Raw genomic sequence first — 20,739 nt, forward strand, 5'->3', positions numbered from 1 at the left:
CCCTCCTAAAGTTCAGTCACATTTTACTACACACATCTGTTCGCTGGGCTCCCTGCCACATTAGTCAGCAGGGCTCTTAAGTTTCCTAGGTACATGCTTGAAGTATCTTAAGTAACCCAGTTTTTTGCTTAGTATTCCTGATTTAATGGGATCATCAGGAGTGCAAGACTCAAAATGCAAAGGAGAAATCCTGGATTGGATTATCTATCTTTGTGATCAGTGAAGTAGCATCAGTACTAGATGCTGGGACTTTGCCTTAGCCACATCGGTAGGTTTGTGTATCACTTCTCCAGACATTAATGATTCTACTGAGTGACTATGAGGGAATGGCGTGGACTGGAGGGACGTGGATGACCATGAAGTTGTTGTCTTGACAATAATGACAACTATACGACGACAAGGGGTTTGTGAAACATGCACAATTTACTTTCATGTAATTACTCGAAATTACATCAAAATTATACTTAAAAACCTGAAAAGCGTCTGTAAAGAAATGGCTCCCTGTTGCAGTTACCCCCCACTTTTTGCCTGATACTGATGCTGACTTGACTGAGAAGTGTGCTGGGACCCTGCTAACCAGGCCCCAGCACCAGTGTTCTTTCACCTAAAATGTACCATTGTTTCCACAATTGGCACAACCCTGGCACCTAGGTAAGTCCCTTGTAACTGGTACCCCTGGTACCAAGGGCCCTGATGCCAGGGAAGGTCTCTAAGGGCTGCAGCATGTCTTTTGCCACCCTAGGGACCCCTCACTCAGCACAGACACTGCTTGCCAGCTTGTGTGTGCTGGTGGGGAGAAAATGACTAAGTCGACATGGCACTCCCCTCAGGGTGCCATGCCAACCTCACACTGCCTATGGCATAGGTAAGTCACCCCTCTAACAGGCCTTACAGCCCTAAGACAGGGTGCACTATACCACAGGTGAGGGCATAGGTGCATGAGCATTATGCCCCTACAGTGTCTAAGCAAAACCTTAGACATTGTAAGTGCAGGGTAGCCATAAGAGTATATGGTCTGGGAGTCTGTCAAAAACGAACTCCACAGCTCCATAATGGCTACACTGAATTCTGGGAAGTTTAGTATCAAACTTCTCAGAATAATAAACCCACACTGATGCCAGTGTTGGATTTATTAAACAATGCACACAGAGGGCATCTTAGAGATGCCCCCTGTATTTTACCCAATTGTTCAGTGCAGGACTGACTGGTCTGTGCCAGCCTGCTTCTGAGAGACAAGTTTCTGACCCCATGTGGTGAGGGCCTTTGTGCTCTCTGAGGACAGAAACAAAAGCCTGCTCTGGGTGGAGGTGCTTCACACCTCCCCCCTGCAGGAACTGTAACACCTAGCAGTGAGCCTCAAAGGCTCAGGCTTCGTGTTACAATACCCCAGGGCACTCCAGCTAGTGGAGATGCCCGCCCCCTGGACACAGCCCCCACTTTTGGCAGCAAGTCCAGGAGAGATAATGAGAAAAATAAGGAGGAGTCACTGGCCAGTCAGGACAGCCCCTAAGGTATCCTGAGCTGAGGTGACTGACTTTTAGAAATCCTCCATCTTGCAGATGGAGGATTCCCCCAATAGGGATAGGAATGTGCCCCCCTCCCCTTGGGAGGAGGCACAAAGAGGGTGTACCCACCCTCAGGGCTAGTAGCCATTGGCTACTAACCTCCCAGACCTAAACACACCCCTAAATCGAGTATTTAGGGGCTCCCAGAACACAGCAAGATAGATTCCTGCAACCTAAGAAGAAGAGGACTGCTAAGCTGAAAAACCCTGCAGAGAAGACGGAGACACCAACTGCTTTGGCCCCAGCTCTACCGGCCTGTCTCCCCCCCTTCTGAAGACACTGCTCCAGCGACGCTTTCCCAAGGGACCAGCGACCTCTGAATCCTCAGAGGACTGCCCTGCTCTAGAAGGACCAAGAACTCCAGAGGACAGCAGCTCTGTTCACCCAAGACTGCAACTTTGTTTCAAAGAAGCAACTTCAAGACAACTGCGTTTCCCGCCGGAAGCGTGAGACTTGCTACTCTGCACCCGACGCCCCCGGCTCGACTTGTGGAGAAACAATACTTCAGGGAGGACTCCCCGGCGACTACGAGACTGAGTAGCCAGAGTTGCCCCCCCCTGAGCCCCCACAGCGACGCCTGCAGAGGGAATCCCGAGGCTCCCCCTTACTGCGACTGCCTGCTTCCCAGATCCCGACGCCTGGTCCCGACGCCTGGTAAAGACTCTGCACCCGCAGCCCCCAGGACCTGAAGGATCGGAACTCCAGTGCAGGAGTAACCCCCAGGAGGCCCTCTCCCTTGCCCAGGTGGTGGCTACCCCGAGGAGCCCCCCATCTTGCCTGCCTGCATCACTGAAGAGACCCCTTGGTCTCCCATTGATTTCCATTGGAAACCCGACGTGTGTTTGCACACTGCACCCGGCCACCCCCGTGCTGCTGAGGGTGTACTTTCTGTGCTGACTTGTGTCCCCCCCGGTGCCCTACAAAACCCCCCTGGTCTGCCCTCCGAAGACACGGGTACTTACCTGCTGGCAGACTGGAACCGGGGCACCCCCTTCTCCATTGAAGCCTATGTGTTTTGGGCCCCACTTTGAACTCTGCACCTGACTGGCCCTGAGCTGCTGGTGTGGTAACTTTGGGGTTGCCCTGAACCCCCAAAGGTGGGCTACCTTGGACCCAAACTTGAACCCCGTAGGTGGTTTACTTACCTGCAAAAACTAACAAACTCTTACTCCCCCTAGAAACTGTGAAAATTGCACTGTGTCTAGTTTTAAAATAGCTATATGTGATTTATATGAAAACTGTGTATGCTATTTTGATTATTCAAAGTTCCTAAAGTACCTACCTGCAATACCTTTAATTTGAAGTATTACATGTAAAATTTTAACCTGTGGTTCTTAAAATAAACTAAGAAAATATATTTTTCTATACAAAAACCTATTGGCCTGGAATTGTTTTTGAGTGTGTTCCTCATTTATTGCTTGTGTGTGTACAACAAATGCTTAACACTACTCCTTGGATAAGCCTACTGCTCGACCACACTACCACAAAATAGAGCATTAGAATTATCTCTTTTTGTCACTATCTTACCTCTAAGGGGAACCCTTGGAATCTGTGCATACTATTCCTTACTTTGAAATAGTGCATACAGAGCCAACTTCCTACATTGGTGGATCAGCGGTGGGGTACAAGACTTTGCATTTGCTGGACTACTCAGCCAATACCTGATCACACGACAAATTCCAAAAATTGTCATTAGAAATTGAGTATTGCAATTTTTGCTATTTTGTTAAATTTATAAAAGTCCTGCTAGGTCCTTGTGTTAGTCCCGGTTAGCATTTCTTTTAAAGTTTAAAAGTTTTGTGAAAGTTTGAATTCGGTTCTAGAAATAGTTTTAGATTATTAAAAAGTATTCCAACTTTTAGAAACAATGTCTGGTGCAGAAGAGAATGTGATGGAACTTGACCTCACACCTTACCTCCATCTTAAGATGAGGGAGCTAAGGTCTCTCTGCAAAATAAAGAAAATCCCATTTGGCTTAAGACCCTCCAAACAACAGCTCCAGGAGCTGCTGGCAGAGTTTGAAAAAGCCAACCCCTCTGAGGATGACCTCACAGAGGGCGAAGATAGTGACTTGGAGGAGAATTCCCCCCCTCCAGGCCTACTTAGGGAGAACAGGGTCCCTCAAACCCTGACTCCAACTATAATAGTCAGAGATGCTGCTTCCCTCACAGGAAGGTCCAGCACCTCTGCAATCACTGAGGGCAGCCTCAGTGAAGATGACCTCCTGTTAGCCAGGATGGACAAAAGATTGGCTTTAGAGAGACAGCTCCTAGCCATAGAAAGGGAAAGACAAGAGATGGGTTTTGGTCCCATCCATGGTGGCAGCAACATAAATAGAGTCAGAGATTCTCCTGGCATGTTGAAAATCCCAAAAGGGATTGTAACTAAATATGAAGATGGTGATGACATCACCAAATGGTTCACAGCTTTTGAGAGGGCTTGTTCAACCAGAAAAGTAAACAGATCTCACTGGAGTGCTCTCCTTTGGGAAATGTTCACTGGAAAGTGTAGGGATAGACTCCTCACACTCTCTGGAAAAGATGCAGAATCCTATGACCTCATGAAGGCTACCCTGATTGAGGGCTTTGGATTCTCCACTGAGGAGTACAGGATTAGGTTCAGGGGGGCTCAAAAATCCTCGAGCCAGACCTGGGTTGATTTTGTAGACTACTCAGTGAAAACACTGGATGGTTGGGTAACTGGAAATGAAGTGGATGACTATGTTGGGCTTTATAATTTGTTTAGGAAATAAAACATTTTAAGTAACTGCTTCAATGAAAAGTTGCATCAGTATCTGGTAGACCTAGGTCCAATTTCTCCCCAAGAATTGGGAAAGAAGGCAGACCACTGGGTCAAGACTAGGGTAACCAAAACTTCCACTGGGGGTGACCAAAAGAAAGGGGTTACAAAGCCTCCCCAGGAGAAAGTGGGTGACACTAGAAATAAAGAAAAAGAGTCCTCTGTAGGCCCCCAAAAACCAGATCAGGTGGGTGGGCCCCAAGACACAACCCAAAACAAAGGTGGGTACCAGGGTAAGAACTGGGATGCCAGTAAGGCATGGTGCCACAACTGTAGACAGACAGGGCACCACACCAAGGACACTTCTTGTCCCAAAAACAAACCCCCTAGCAAAATCCCAGGGGTGACCAGTGTAGCCATTGGGGATGACTCCTCAGATGAGGAGGTCTTCATAGCCTTCAACTGGAAAAAGGGCCCAACAGGTGAGTTGGAGATTCCAAAGGGAAGTAGACACTTCCACCACCTACTGGTGAATGGAATCCCAGCCACTGCCCTGAGAGACACTTGTGCCAGTCACACTATTGTGCACGACAGGCTGGTGTTCTCAAACCAGTATATCCCAGGTGAGATGGCCAGAGTAAGAGTTAGCCCAGACAGGGTCACTGATAGGCCTGTGGCTTTTGTGCCCATAGAAGTGGGTGGGACGTTTAGCTGGAGAAGGGTGGTAGTCAGTACAGACCTCCCCCTTGATGGTCTCCTTGGAAATGACTACCCAGAGGTTAGTCAGAGCCCAAGAGAGGAACTGGTCCAGTGCCAGTCCTCTCCCAAGGATTCTGGAGGTGCTGCCTCTGCACTAACTGCAAGTAGGCCCTAGAAGAAAAAGAAAAGAAAACAGATTAGGAAGGGTGGACAACCTTTAGCCAAGGTTCCAGCACGCCAAGGAGATTCTGCTCCAGTAGGGGAGAACTCCAAAAGTGACACTGGTAACGTCCAACCTAACCCACAAGAAGTCCTGGCTAGTCAGGCAAATGTTAAGCCTGAGTGGGTGGCTCCTCAGCTAACAGAAGAAAGAGTGGAATAAGGGTGTTTACTACAAGATGTGGTAACCCCCCACTCTAATACAGCAGACAGGCACCCTGAACCCAAAGAAGCCTGTAACTTAGCGACTTCCCTTGTAGGTGAAGAGCTAAAGGTGTGGTTCTGGGCACTGACCGCTGCCAGTGGCCTCTGCTGGGTGTTAGCCTTTATGGCTGCACTATCCTTGGCATGGTGGTCTGACCCCATGCCAAATAGCAAGTTAGGCCCCCTGACCCTGTTGGTCATGGTGGGGTTACTCCAGCTCTGGGTAACCTCTTTGGGTAAGCTAGGGGTGACCCTGGCTAAGATAAGATTAGCAGAGGTGGATACCTCTAACCCCAAAATAGAGAGAATGGGTGGAGATATTAAAGACACAGACAAGAGGCAATTCAGACTAGGTCCCATCACTGTGGAAGTGGGTCAGTTCCCCAGAGGGAATGACCTGAGCAGGAGGATGTAAGGCAGAGTAGGCCCTGCAACAAACTAGCCTATTTCCTCTACTCTTCCTCACCTGACAGACTAGGAAGACTCTCCCAGCTTTGGCTGAGTCTCCTGGACTGTGGGCTCGGGGGGCTTGTGTAAAGAAATGGCTCCCTGTTGCAGTTACCCCCCACTTTTTGCCTGATACTGACTTGACTGAGAAGTGTGCTGGGACCCTGCTAACCAGGCCCCAGCACCAGTGTTCTTTCACCTAAAATGTACCATTGTTTCCACAATTGGCACAAACCTGGCACCCAGGTAAGTCCCTTGTAACTGGTACCCCTGGTACCAAGGGCCCCGATGCCAGGAAAGGTCTCTAAGGGCTGCAGCATGTCTTATGCCACCCTGGAGACCCCTCACTCAGCACAGACACACTGCTTGCCAGCTTGTGTGTGCTGGTGGGGAGAAAATGACTAAGTCGACATGGCACTCCCCTCAGGGTGCCATGCCAACCTCACACTGCCTATGGCATAGATAAGTCACCCCTCTAACAGGCCTTACAGCCCTAAGGCAGGGTGCACTATACCACAGGTGAGGGCATAGGTGCATGAGCACTATGCCCCTACAGTGTCTAAGCAAAACCTTAGACATTGTAAGTGCAGGGTAGCCATAACAGTGTATGGTCTGGGAGTCTGTCAAAAACGAACTCCACAGCTCCATAATGGCTACACTGAATACTGGGAAGTTTAGTATCAAACTTCTCAGAATAATAAACCCACACTGATGCCAGTGTTGGATTTATTAAAAAATGCACAAAGGGGGAATCTTAGAGATGCCCCCTGTATTTTACCCAATTGTTCAGTGCAGGACAGACTGGTCTTTGCCAGTCTACTGCTGAGAGACAAGTTTCTGACCCCATGTGGTGAGGGCCTTTGTGCTCTCTGAGGACAGAAACACAAGCCTGCTCTGGGTGGAGGTGCTTCACACCTCCCCCTGCAGGAACTGTAACACCTAGCAGTGAGCTTCAAAGGCTCAGGCTTCGTGTTACAATACCCCAGGGCACTCCAGCTAGTGGAGATGCCCGCCCCCTGGACACAGCCCACACTTTTGGTGGCAAGTCCAGGAGAGATAATGAGAAAAACAAGGAGGAGTCACTGGCCAGTCAGGACAGCCCCTAAGGTGTCCTGAGCTGAGGTGACTCTGACTTTTAGAAATCCTCCATCTTGCAGATGGAGGATTCCCCCAATAGGGATAGGAATGTGCCCCCCTCCCCTTGGGAGGAGGCACAAAGAGGGTGTACCCACCCTCAGGGCTAGTAGCCATTGGCTACTAACCTCCCAGACCTAAACACACCCCTAAATCAAGTATTTAGGGGCTCCCAGAACACAGCAAGATAGATTCCTGCAACCTAAGAAGAAGAGGACTGCTAAGCTGAAAAACCCTGCAGAGAAGACGGAGACACCAACTGCTTTGGCCCCAGCTCTACCGGCCTGTCTCCCCCCCCCTTCTGAAGACACTGCTCCAGCGACGCTTTCCCAAGGGACCAGCGACCTCTGAATCCTCAGAGGACTGCCCTGCTCTTGAAGGACCAAGAAACTCCCGAGGACAGCGGCTCTGTTCACCCAAGACTGCAACTTTGTTTCTAAGGAGCAACTTCAAGACAACTGCGTTTCCCGCCGGAAGCTTGAGACTTGCTACTCTGCACTCGACGCCCCCGGCTCGACTTGTGAAGAAACAACACTTCAGGGAGGACTCCCCGGCGACTACGAGACAGAGTAGCCAGAATTGCCCCCACAGCGACGCCTGCAGAGGGAATCCCGAGGCTCCCCCTGACCGCGACTGCCTGCTTCCCAGATCCCGACGCCTGGTAAAGACTCTGCACCCGCAGCCCCCAGGACCTGAAGGATCGGAACTCCAGTGCAGGAGTGACCCCCAGGAGGCCCTCTCCCTTGCCCAGGTGGTGGCTACCCCGAGGAGCCCCCCCCCCCCGCATCGCTGAAGAGACCCCTTGGTCTCCCATTGATTTCCATTGGAAACCAGACGTGTGTTTGCACACTGCACCCGGCCGCCCCCGTGCTGCTGAGGGTGTACTTTCTGTGCTAACTTGTGTCCCCCCCGGTGCCCTACAAAAACCCCCTGGTCTGCCCTCCGAAGACGCAGGTACTTACCTGCCTGCAGACTGGAACCGGGGCACCCCCTTCTCCATTGAAGCCTATGTGTTTTGGGCACCACTTTGAACTCTGCACCTGACCGGCCCTGAGCTGCTGGTGTGGTAACTTTGGGGTTGCTCTGAACCCCCAACGGTGGGCTACCTTGGACCCAAACTTGAACCCCGTTGGTGGTTTACTTACCCACAAAAACTAACAAACTCTTACTCCCCCTAGGAACTGTGAAAATTGCACTTTGTGTCTAGTTTTAAAATAGCTATATGTGATTTATATGAAAACTGTGTATGCTATTTTGATTATTCAAAGCTCCTAAAGTACCTACCTGCAATACCTTTCATTTAAAGTATTACATGTAAAATTTGAACCTGTGGTTCTTAAAATAAACTTAAGAAAATATATTTTTCTATACAAAAACCTATTGGCCTGGAATTGTCTTTGAGTGTGTGTTCCTCATTTATTGCTTGTGTGTGTACAACAAATGCTTAACACTACTCCTTTGATAAGCCTACTGCTCGACCACACTACCACAAAATAGAGCATTAGAATTATCTCTTTTTGCCACTATCTTACCTCTAAGGGGAACCCTTGGACTCTGTGCATACTATTCCTTACTTTGAAATAGTGCATAAAAAGCCAACTTCCTACAGCGTCCTTGTGTAAATTTTTGGCACAAAGACATTTAAACAAAAGCACAGCAAACATTAACCACTCACCTTCTGTAGTTCACGTGTGTTCGCAGTACATTTGAACTGCTAATGTCACGGTACATTTTTTACAGCAAATGTTGCGTAATTATACGAAGTGGTGTAATGCCGTCATTTTGGGAATTTCACCTTACAAGCCTGATGGGAAATTCCCAAAATTTACTCGGCTTATTTTTTTTGTTTTTTTCTGGTGCTGAGTGATAAGCATTGCCAGGTCAATCGGACATCAAAATATGCTATGTTAAAAGTCATTCTTGCTCACACCTTTGGGTCGAAGTGGTCCAAGGAGGAAAGGGGCGGTGACCAACATATGCATTTGTTTCACAAACAATAACTATGCTGGTGGTCTCTGTTCATATGCATTAGTTAAAGCTTTCTGACAGGAGGCTGCTGTCAGAGATGATAAAAAAAAATTAAAAAAAATAAAATAAAAAATAAAAAGAAGGTGGACAAAACCTATCCGAGTAGCAACACTGTAAAAAGCATGTGTGCAGGAGGTGTAGTCTGGTGGCTAAATTGTTTGCTGTGACTATGGGAAAGGAGTGTTATAACCAGGGCCACTGGAATTATGAAATATGCTCTCACAGCCTTTTTGGCATAATTATAGATTTGCCACATTTACTCCATAATCCTCCATCTGCTGCATAAGTTACAGATTAAAAAAAAAATGTTTCTACTTCAGAAGGTTGTAAATTTACTAAAACCACAGTGACAGATGTTGCTGCGCAGTTTAAGGCCCTTTGTAAAGCTTGACTGGTCACATATCTGTTGCTTATTGCTGCACCTGTGTGTTAAACTGGTACTAATGAGGTGCAACCAGTGCCCAGGCAGTGTTAACAAGTGTAAAAACAACAACAAAAAATGACAAAGAAATTCTCTCCCCAAATGTGCTGCATAATTGGACTTTTCTTGCTGCATAATTTGGCCCTCCCCTGCTGCATAACAGCAGTGATTCTGGTTATGACAAGGAGTTTCCTTTTGACCGAATCGTTTGATCCTGGGCAAACTAAGTTCTTTTTCTATTCCCCAGTGTCTCTAGCATCTAAAACTGAGAAGAGCATAGAGACAGGAAATAGAACTGAAACTGGCCACAGTGTACTTGTCTTCAAGTATCCCCAATTCTTGCGCAGATGTTCACAGAGGGATGATCTGACTAGTCCGAAATCACATGTGGCCCAGTCAGAAGTGAAATTCTGGTCTCTCAATCCACACTCAACGGTTATGCTAAACAACTTTCTTAAGGCTGATGAACAGTTTTATATATACACAAGTGTAACGCTTTTGAGGTAATTGGTCAGAAAGCAATTGCTGCCCAGCATAACTCTTTTTTTTTTAAAAGAACGCCATGCAGCTGATAGTGAAACTAAGCAGGCGCGGGTCTGTACACTGAAGAACCCTTTATGTGTTCTTGTTGGCCATGTTTGGCCTTAGCCTGCGGCGGTTTCCATTAGTTTCTTTAATCAGACGCTTCTGATGTTTTTAAATGTTGGGTGTTGGAAACAGGTGTGAGCTCAGATTTCTGTTTGAAATTGTCCTAGAAGCCTCTGGGCCCAACATAGACTGGCAGAGGCTTCAGTGGCGGATCTTTAGAAACATGCCATGCATATCCTTCATAGAAACGCAGTGTACATGTGCCATGTTGTGGTGGGATCTGGCTGATGAATGCTCCATTGTTGTAGCTTTAATGCAACTTAATTTATCAGCCACTCTACAGCTGTGCCTCTGGGCTCATCAGGTACTTACACATTTACATTTCCTGGAAATTGCATCATCAGGGATGCTTGGGTGGAAGTGTCTTGTTTATGAGGGTGGGCAGGAATGGTGGTTTGTGACATTTCCTGTTCTGCTGAATTTGTTTGAGTAATTCGGACAATTCTCACATAAAGCCAACTGATCAAGTCCACAGAAACCTGCCAAGTAAATGCATGGGCTTGAGGCAAGGGCTGTTCCGTAAGCTTCTTCTAGAGCAATTCATGTTGAATTGAATATACAAAGTACCCTGTCTCAGTTCATCCATGCCTTAAAATTTACTTTTTTGGGCATCAGCTTGGATATTTATTGATGTAGCTTTTGAATAGTTCTATCTTGTACATCCATGCATCTCCAAGAGCATATCTTTTCTAATGGGGTGAGGGGTTGTGTGTGTAACTTCACCCCTCAGGAAAGACTCCTTCAGTTGTTCAAAAAATACAATCTATCAATGGGGCAGACAATTAGGAGTTGCGTAAGAAATGGCCCTACTCTGAGAATGGCGAACGGTACACTGAAAAAAAGAACTTGTTTTAACAGTCCTTTTTCGCAAGTGTGACAGGGAAAAAAAAAACAATGAATAAATGCATGCATGACATTGAGTTATTTATCCCCACCATCACGGCAGATAAGGTTATGTACACATGAAGTGCATTACCACAATCAGGTCTGGAGGACTGGATGAGTCCCAGGGTGAGGCTAGATGAAAAGAATGTCTGCCTCTATGGCAGAAACTGGAAGCGTGGTGTTGAGACTTATCCATACGAGGCTCCAGTATCGGGTGCCGACCACAGACCGCAAATATATTCATATATTACGGTATCACCTTTGTTATACTCAACTACGGGAAGTTGTTTCACTTCCGCCCCAGTCCAGTTAGGAATATACAACGCTAATAGCTCTGATTCGCGCGAACGCGAGACCCTCTGCATTACAAATGCTGGTTTACAATTCTCTTTCATTATTAACTTTTCTCTTTTTTTTTTACATTATAGACTGCACCACACAACCAGAGACTTTGAACTATAAATCGTATCAATGAAAATGTCACAAATTAGAATCGTTCTCTCACTAAAATAGGAAACGTACAACATCTTTGTACTCATCTTTTTACTCTATTATCATCAATATAACCGTAGGAGAGTGAAATGTCTGGGATTGTCAACATGTCTCTGCTTCACTCAGTTCCATTTTACATCTCTGGTTTTCTATTCCTTGTGTTCTCACTCAATGCCACCACCCTGTACAGCTTCTTCTTACCTCTTTTACCTGCATGGTTCAGTAGAAGGTCTCATTAACCAACGCTCAGTAGATGCACCAGAGTTGACAAAAGTATCTACATGGTGACTTGCTTCATCCATAATCAGTGGAGTGAGAAGGAAGGAGGGTCCTACCGGCTGGGTCACTTCATCTACACTCAGTGGACTGAGAAGCAGAAAACATTTTCTAACAGGTCACAGCATCCACTCTCAGTGACCACAGCGCAGAGAACAAAGACTTTAGCAGGCAACTCCATTCACTGCACCTCCAATGCCTTTAGTGCCACAAGTCAAACATGTTCTGACAATACAGATTGATAACGAAGTAAGCAACAAGTGTGACAATTTCTCCAGCATAGGATACTCCTGTCTAAAACCTGTCAGTCATCCGGTCAGTCCTGAACCAGCCTGTCATTCAAAAACCAGCCAGGGGTGTGGAATTTAATAAGATATCTACTTGTCCAGGGGACAGGTTGCTTCTTAAATGTACTTGTCCTATAAGAAGATCTACTAGTCCCTTTGGTGCCATGTAGTGTGGTGACAAATTATGGCAGCAATTGAATTATGTAAGAGCTCTGATAGCCTATGACTATGCCAAGGCTAATACTATACTCTGGATTGAACACTAGGATTTTCAAGCCCTACTGGAGCAATTTCCTTATTTTGCCACCTTTCCACATATCTACATACTGGACATGGAGGAAGCAATAAGCAATAGTTCCAGGGCTGGAATGCCTTTGAGTCTTTGCAAACGTACTAACCTGCATGTTTTAAGGATTTTCACAAGCTCTTAACTATTATTTTCCCATACTGGGAAAGGCTGATAATTTACTACTGACAAGAGCAGAAGCAGCCGTTCTTCCAGAGTTGGGAACTAAATGGTTGGAGGGTAAGTGAACTTGAAAACGCTCAATAGATTTTCACATGAGCAAATCTACACTTGCATATTTGCTGGTGCAAAAATACAGCTCACACATGTTTTAGGAGTATGATTTCCTGATCTACTTCTGTAAATTCTTGTGAATTAATGAACGCAACTTATACAAAGACATATACCATGTGTGCACTTCTGTGACGTTCTTAAAGAATTGGGCCCCAATTAGGTCTGGCGTTAACCAAGGCCTTTTGTTTTTATGTAACGTCTATTTCTTTCTCCATTGGCTGGCTTTACTGCGAGTTATCACATTCTGCTCTTCTAAATAGAGCTCATGAGCACACAAAGTAGTTTTGTTCAGTGCAGGAACTACTGTGGCAATGTGTGCTTTTTGAGACCAAAAATCTTTTTTGCTTTTTGCCAATGTTTGTTACAATGATGAGAGTCTGGCAGCTCCTACAACAACAGAGTGTTACAAAAGCCATGTGAAAACAAGACACGCAGTTACAAGAGACTGATAACCAATGTTGGAAAAGTTGGCTTTGCCAATGCTTGTTTATTTTCATATTACCCATAATCTTGCTGAAAATGGTTACACTGATTTTTGGAAGTACTAGCATGCATCAACTTATTTACTAAATAAATGATGCTTCAAAAGCAATAGTACCTAAAAACTGCACAGTAATTTAGCAATTTTTTTTTTTCCTATTTGCATTTCTTTTCTGAACATTTTATTTTGGAAGGAAATAATCGTCAATCTTGCTTACAAGCTTATGCAACCATTTGCATCTAATCACAGAGCATTCTGGGAGCATTTTATGTAGCCTCATATTGTAAAACCTTTAAAGTGTGTGTACACTTTTTTGTTTACTAGAACCGCTGTCAGTTGTGCAGTGTGACCTTACAATGTTTAGAGTGCTCACTCTAAGAATAAAGGCTTTGCATGAATGAACCATAATTCAAGTCCGAACACCATTAACTTCTGGACACAAATATTAGTTCAACTGCAGACATCCCTTCTCTGTAAACTGGCAGCCAAAGGGTGTGTGCTGCAGGGGTTGGGCCTACTTGTCCAAGGGACAAAATAAACATGAAAACTTGTTGTCCTTGGCCCCAAACAATATGTGTTGGGCGATAGGAATTTCACACCCTTGTCAGCCTCAGTCTAACGCCAGCCTAAAGCCAGCCTGTCCGTCAGTCTAAAGCCAGAAAACCAGCCGCAGTCTAAAGAGTGCAACTACGCTACAGAATCAGGTTTGAGAAACATCATATTTAGCAGAATTCTATTTTCTTAATTTCAAGCAACAAATGTGTGAGGAATGGTTGGTGAGCCACAAACCAAAGACTGAAAGCAACACACAAATGGTATTGTATCTGCAGGGTATTTCCTAGCACAGCAGTGCTTTCAGTCTCATCTGTTCTTACCCAGGAGTTGTCAGCATTGTCCTGATGCCAGCGGGAATCACAGCAAGAAGGTTGTCAGAGCCAGTGCTGGCTGCAGAGCCAATACTGGCGAAGATCTCTCTCATCACCTGGGCATCCGAGTGGCTGAGGGTGTACGACTTGGCACCTCCTTCCAGCTGGCTATTGCCAACACCAGTCAGCACCTTCAAGACCTGAAAAACAGTATCCCAGATCTCAAAAGCCATACCCACGGTAGCAAATAGCACTGTTTTATTCTAGACACTACTACAACAAGCTTTGGCAATGCAATAGGTCTCACATTTACTTGGGTTGGAGTTATTGGCATTGTAAATTCATAACTGGACTTTTCTGCCACATTAATTGGCCAACCCGAATACATAATGTGGTCCCTTCTGCAGCATAATTCCAGAGCCCCTGCATATAACTAAGGGGCTAGTAGGCCTACTGGATTTTGTTTTTTAAACAAGGCTCTTAAAACACAAACTGCTCCCTGTGCAAAACATTTACTTGGCAGTTGGTACAGGCACCATGTCCCGCGGGCAATTAATAGATAATTGTGCTCCCAGAATACGTGCTTACTGGATCACTGTCTCCTTACTGCAGTCTGCGGAGTCGAACAAAACTCACATGGTTTTTCACACGCTTCAGGAGACACACCTCACACGAGATGAATGATCCTTAGTCTTGAACTGAAATATTAGTTATAAAATAGTGACCATTGTACAGCATAATCAACTGTAAGCTCTCCTTGAGGTTAGTTTTATGAATACACGCACACAGCTCAAGTTTCACAGACTCAAACGTATGTAGTTCATGTACTCCAGTTTCTGCCCTGTATTCGCAGGTTGTATCATGGTATAAAAATTAAACTACAAGTCCCAGAATGCAAGGCTCAAACAAACCAAATAAGCAAATCATGCATCGAACTAGGGAGCTGGACAACTAAACGAATACTACTCCAAGAGCTGTTTTTCAGCTTGTATCATGTTAGAAAAATACAAAAAATAAAACTACCAGTCCCAGAATGAATGTGCGTGCTGCAAAGAACGTGTACTAAGCAGATCAGAGAGCATATAATTTAAAAATGTCAAAATAACTAACAATTAATGTGCTTTCTGGAGAGAGAACGTACTTTTCTCTAGTGAAGCATGGACTCCTCATAAAGGTAGAGCACATGATTAATGTTCCTGCTGCAAAGAACGTGAACTAAGCAGATCAGTGTGCATATAATGTAAAAACGATACCGCTGATCAAGTTTGCGCTGTGAGCACCATGGCAGCTGCGAAGTGCAGACAAAAGGAAAAAGTAGTTTGCACACACTGAAGTATATTGGCAATTGTGCAATTATCCCTGTAACAGGGTGGGCGTCCAAGGCGGTAACAAAACCGCCCCAAGGTGGGACAAACAAAGCATTTACCAATGACATCAAGTAATTTTTGAAAGGCAAGCCCAGGAATGAATAAAAGTGATGGGCATGAGGTGGGTGTGGTTAAAAGCCCACAATACTTACAAAAGGTCAAAGCGCTTTTCGCACTCTACCTAAAAAGAAGAAATAATTAGAGTAAAGTAGGAGCATAAATAGGGTTAGGATGGGAGACAGAAAGCCATTCAAGAAGTGAGCAACAGGGCACTATACGGACACACTGGACAATTCTCAGGTAGCAATAGCATAGGAAGCTGGGAATTTATGCAGTGAACCAATAAAGAGGTAATTCACTAAGCAAAACAGCCCTTGTGGTTAACAGGGGCTTACTTTAATAATCCCAACTGCGGTGGTAGTGTGGTCGAGCAGCTTAGGCTTCTCAGAATTGTCCTTCACCCCACCCCTTTCAACATGCACAACACATTTCCCTCCACCCCCCCTAACACATCAGATCTTAGACTCAAGTTAATCTCCTTCGCCAATGACACAAAGCTCATCCTCTTGTTGTCAGAAGAGCCCTCCACCTCCCGATGTATGATGAACGTAGCCGACTGGATGAAGAACAACTGTCTCAAACTCAACATGACTGCACCTGCAACCTCAGCATCATCTTGGACAGCAAGCGATCCATGAAGAAACTGGTAAACAGTCTCATCCACCTGCTTCCACAAGAACTTCAGGTGGTTCCCAGGCCCTAAGTCGACAGGAACACACACTACGCAGGAATCACCACACATCTCCTGAAGGTACTGCAGACGATACAAAACTGAGCGGCAGGACTCCTCCTCGGTGGACCCCACCTCCAGAAACTACACTGGCTCTCGATCCAGAAGAGGTGCCAGTTCAAGACGCTGACCCATGCATAAAAAGCCGTGCACAACAAAGAACCAGCATACAATCAACAAAAGCATGACCTTCCACCAACCAACCAGAAACCTACAATCTGCCTCCCTCTTCCTCACAAACATCCCCCGGATCTTCTGAGGCAGCAGCAGAGGGCGCTACTTTTCACATCTGACAGCTAAACTTGGAATGACCTTCCCCTGCACCTCAAGATTGCCTCATTACTCAAGCAATTCAGGAAAGGACTCAAGACCTGCCTGATCGAGTGAACAGATCACCATTAAGCAGCTGGCAACTCCAGTGCCTTGAGATCCTAACAAGTGATTTGCTGCACTTTATAAATCCTTGATTGATTAATTGTGGATGGCCTTATGTTACCTGTTGCTTCCTCTGCATGTCTGTAGGAAGTTGGCTCTGTATGCACTATTTCAAAGTAAGGAATAGTATGCACAGAGTCCAAGGGTTCCCCTTAGAGGTAAGATAGTGGCAAAAAGAGATAATTCTAATGCTCTATTTTGTGGCCGTATGGTCGAGCAGTAGGCTTATCTAAGGAGTAGTGTTAAGCATTTGTTGTAAAACACACAGGCAATAAATGAGGCACACACACTCAAAGACAATTCCAGGCCAATAGGTTTTTGTATAGAAAAATATATTTTCTTAGTTTATTTTAAGAACCACAGGTTCAAGATTTACATGTAATACTTCAAATGAAAGGTATTGCAGGTAGGTACTTTAGGAACTTTGAATTAGCAAAATAGCATATACAGATTCCACATAAATCACATATAGCTATTTTAAAACTAGACAGTGCAATTTTCAACAGTTCCTGGGGGAAGTAAGTGTTTGTTAGTTTTTGCAGGTAAGTAAACCACATACGGGGTTCAAGTTTGGGTCCAAGGTAGCCCACCGTTGGGGGTTCAGAGCAACCCCAAAGTTACCACACCAGCAGCTCAGGGCCGGTCAGGTCCAGAGGTCAAAGTGGTGCCCAAAACGCATAGGCTTCAATGGAGAAGGGGGTGCCTCGTTCCAGTCTGCCAGTAGGTAAGTACCCGCGTCTTCGGAGGGCAGACCATGGGGGTTTTGTAGGGCACCGGGGGGGGGGACACAAGTCCACACAGAAAGTACACCCTCAGCGGCACGGGGGCGGCCGGGTGCAGTGTGCAAACAAGCGTCGGGTTTGTAATAGAAAGCAATGGGAGACCAAGGGGTCTCTTCAGCGATGCCGGAAAGGGGGGGGGAACCTTGGGGTAGCCACCACCTGGGCAAGGGAGAGTGCCACCTGGGGGTCGCTCCTGCACTGGAGGTCGGATCCTTCAGGTCCTGGGGGCTGCGGGTGCAGTGTCCCTACCAGGCATCGGGTTCTTAGAAGCAGGCAGTCGCGGTCAGGGGGAGCCTCGGGATTCCCTCTGCAGGCGTCTCTGTGGGGGCTCAGGGGGGGGGCAACTCTGGCTACTCACGGTCTCGCAGTCGCCGGGGAGTCCTCCCTGAAGTGATTGTTCTCCACAAGTCGAGCCGGGGGAGTCTGGTGCAGAGTGCCAATTCTCACGCTTCCGGCGGGAAACACGAGTTGTTTCAAAGTTGCCTCTTTGTTGCAAAGTTGCAGTCTTTGGTGAACAGAGCCACTGTCCTCGGGAGTTCTTGGTCCTTCTAGATGCAGGGCAGTCCTCTGAGGATTCAGAGGTCGCTGGTCCCTGTGGAAAGCGTCGCTGGAGCAGTGTCTTTAGAAGTGGGGAGACAGGCCGATAGAGCTGGGGCCAAAGCAGTTGGTGTCTCCGTCTTCTCTGCAGGGGTTTTCAGCTCAGCAGTCCTCTTCTTCTTAGGTTGCAGGAATCTGAGTTCCTAGCTTCTGGGGAGCCCCTAAATACTGAATTTAGGGGTGTGTTTGGGTCTGGGGGGTTAGTAGCCAATGGCTACTAGCCCTGAGGGTGGCTACACCCTCTTTGTGCCTCCTCCCTGAGGGACGGGGACACATCCCTAATCCTATTGGGGGAATCCTCCATCTGCAAGATGGAGGATTTCTAAAAGTCAGAGTCGCCACAGCTCAGGACACCTTAGGGGCTGTCCTGACTGGCCAGTGACTCCTCCTTGTTTTTCCTCATTATCCCTCCTGGACTTGCCGCCAAAAGTGGGGGCTGTGTCCAGGGGGCGGGCATCTCCACTAGCTGGAGTGCCCTGGGGCATTGTAACAGGAAGCTTGAGCCTTTGAGGCTCACTGCTAGGTGTTACAGTTCCTGCAGGGGAGAGGTGTGAAGCACCTCCACCCAGAGCAGGCTTTTGTTTCTGTCCTCAGAGAGCACAAAGGCCCTCACCACATGGGGTCAGACACTCGTCTCTCAGCAGCAGGCTGGCACAGACCAGTCAGTCCTGCACTGAACAATTGAGTAAAATACAGGGGGCATCTCTAAGATGCCCTCTGTGTGCATTTTTTTTTATAAATCCAACACTGGCATCAGTGTGGGTTTACTATTCTGAGAAGTTGGATACCAAACTTCCCAGTATTCAGTGTAGCCATTATGGAGCTGTGGAGTTCGTTTTGGACAGACTCCCAGACCATATACTCTTATGGCTACCCTGCACTTACAAGGTCTAAGGTTTTGCTTAGACACTGTAGGGGCATAATGCTCATGCACCTATGCCCTCACCTATGGTATACTGCACCCTGCCTTAGGGCTGTAAGGCCTGCTAGAGGGGTGACTTACCTATGCCACAGGCAGTGTGAGGTTGGCATGGCACCCTGAGGGGAGTGCCATGTCGACTTAGTCATTTTCTCCCCACCAGCACACACAAGCTGGCAAGCAGTGTATCGGTGCTGAGTGAGGGGTCCCTATGGTGGCATAAGACATGCTGCAGCCCTTAGAGACCTTCCCTGGCATCAGGGCCCTTGGTACCAGGGGTACCAGTTACAAGGGACTTACCTGGGTGCCAGGGTCGTGCCAATTGTGGAGACAATGGTACATTTTAGGTGAAAGAACACTGGTGCTGGGGCCTGGTTAGCAGGGTCCCAGCACACTTCTCAGTCAAGTCAGCATCAGTATCAGGCAAAAAGTGGGGGGTAACTGCAACAGGGAGCCATTTCTTTACAATGTCTTACTGATAGTTTTCTCACATCAAGACAAAGCAGTCCCACATCAATTATTACTGTGTCCACTGTGGTGTCCAGAACTTCCCAGGTGTCGGAGATGGCCTCAAGGATCCTGTCAAACTCACCTTAAGTTTATGCTGTACGTGGAGGAGCCAAGATGGCGGCCGGGACGGTCGCTTGATCTGAGCGCTCCGTTCCCGGCTACCTCGAAACATCCTGGAAGGCGCCCCCCCCCGCGGCCTGGTAGCGGCGGCCGGGACGGCGGCTTGACCGGGGGAGACCGGGGCACCCAGCTTGGGTCGCGGGCGCCCCTCGGTACGCGGGCAAGGCGGGGCTGGGACTCACGAGTCCGCGCCGGGTGTGGCGCAGAGCGGGAGGAGCTGCGGCTGCGGCCCCGGTCGCGCTCTCGCCGGGCGCGGCCGCCTCCCGCTTACACGCCTGCTCGTGGCCGGGAGGGCTGAAGAGACGTGTCCAAAAGCGGACCGCACGGTTGATTTCACTGGGCGCCCCGGGACGCGTGAAGCCGGCTCGAGGAACTGGGGCGCCATCTTGAATTTTGCCGCTGCAGCAGCCGCGTGTGTAAGCTGCTGAGGGACAAAGAAGAGGCCCAGCAGCAGCCGCGTGTGTAAGCTGCTGAGGGACAAAGAAGAGGCCCAGCAAAGAAGACGCGCAGCGGCGGCGGGCCAGCAGGCTGCGGCGGTCCCCGGTGCAGAATTTTTTAAAAAAAACGAGGGGAGGAGGGCACCTGCGAGGGGGGGGGGGGGGGACCAAAACTAAGCTGAGGGGAAAACCCTTGGAACGACAAGCACCCCCCCCCCCCCCTCCACCCCACCTCTCCATTTACGCAAAAGGGCAAGATGGATGTGGATCGCGTGCTCCTGGGAGCTCGGACTACTCAACCAACGCAGAGTGGACGGCTGGGTTGGACCGCGGGCGGGTGGCCTGCCCTGGACTCCCCTGCAATGGGTCCCTGCCGCGACTGTCCTTAGCTGCACAAAGTTTATTTGAGGCACCCTGCGATCGCCCTGACCCGCAATTTCTCCCGCGTGTCGACGCCTCTCCCGGCTGCCCAGCACTTCTCCCCTCTATCTGAGGGAGCCTCTGGCACCAAGCCCTCCCGCCACACAAGAAGAAACGAGTGTACTCCCCCAGCGTTTACACCCTCCGCATATTCCGGTGGGCCCGGAGGACAGCCACACAAGAACTCATAGCTGGAACATTGAATCCATTAATGACTGCAGCATTTGTCATTGAATATCCAGGCCATAATAAGTCAGAATAAGACTAAATGTCCCTTTGCTTTGCCGCCTAATCTCACGCCCTCAACACCGGATGTGCGCTCCATGCCCAGGCAACTCAGTAAAAGTTTATAACATCGAATCAGGAAGATTAAAAGTGCGTAATCTCTGCA

At 47.7% G+C, this 20,739-nt stretch overlaps 1 protein-coding gene across 1 annotated transcript in view; it reads right to left on the minus strand.

Moving 5' to 3' along the window:
* Positions 1-20,739, minus strand: part of CUL9 (cullin 9) — a 576,404-nt gene that overhangs the window by 394,311 nt on the left and 161,354 nt on the right. The window contains exon 11 of the mRNA XM_069236395.1: positions 13,981-14,171. Coding sequence (XP_069092496.1) covers positions 13,981-14,171 — 191 coding nt within the window. The remainder of the gene's footprint in view (positions 1-13,980; positions 14,172-20,739) is intronic.

This window comes from Pleurodeles waltl, chromosome 5, assembly GCF_031143425.1.
Source record: "Pleurodeles waltl isolate 20211129_DDA chromosome 5, aPleWal1.hap1.20221129, whole genome shotgun sequence".
Lineage (NCBI taxonomy): Eukaryota > Metazoa > Chordata > Amphibia > Caudata > Salamandridae > Pleurodeles > Pleurodeles waltl.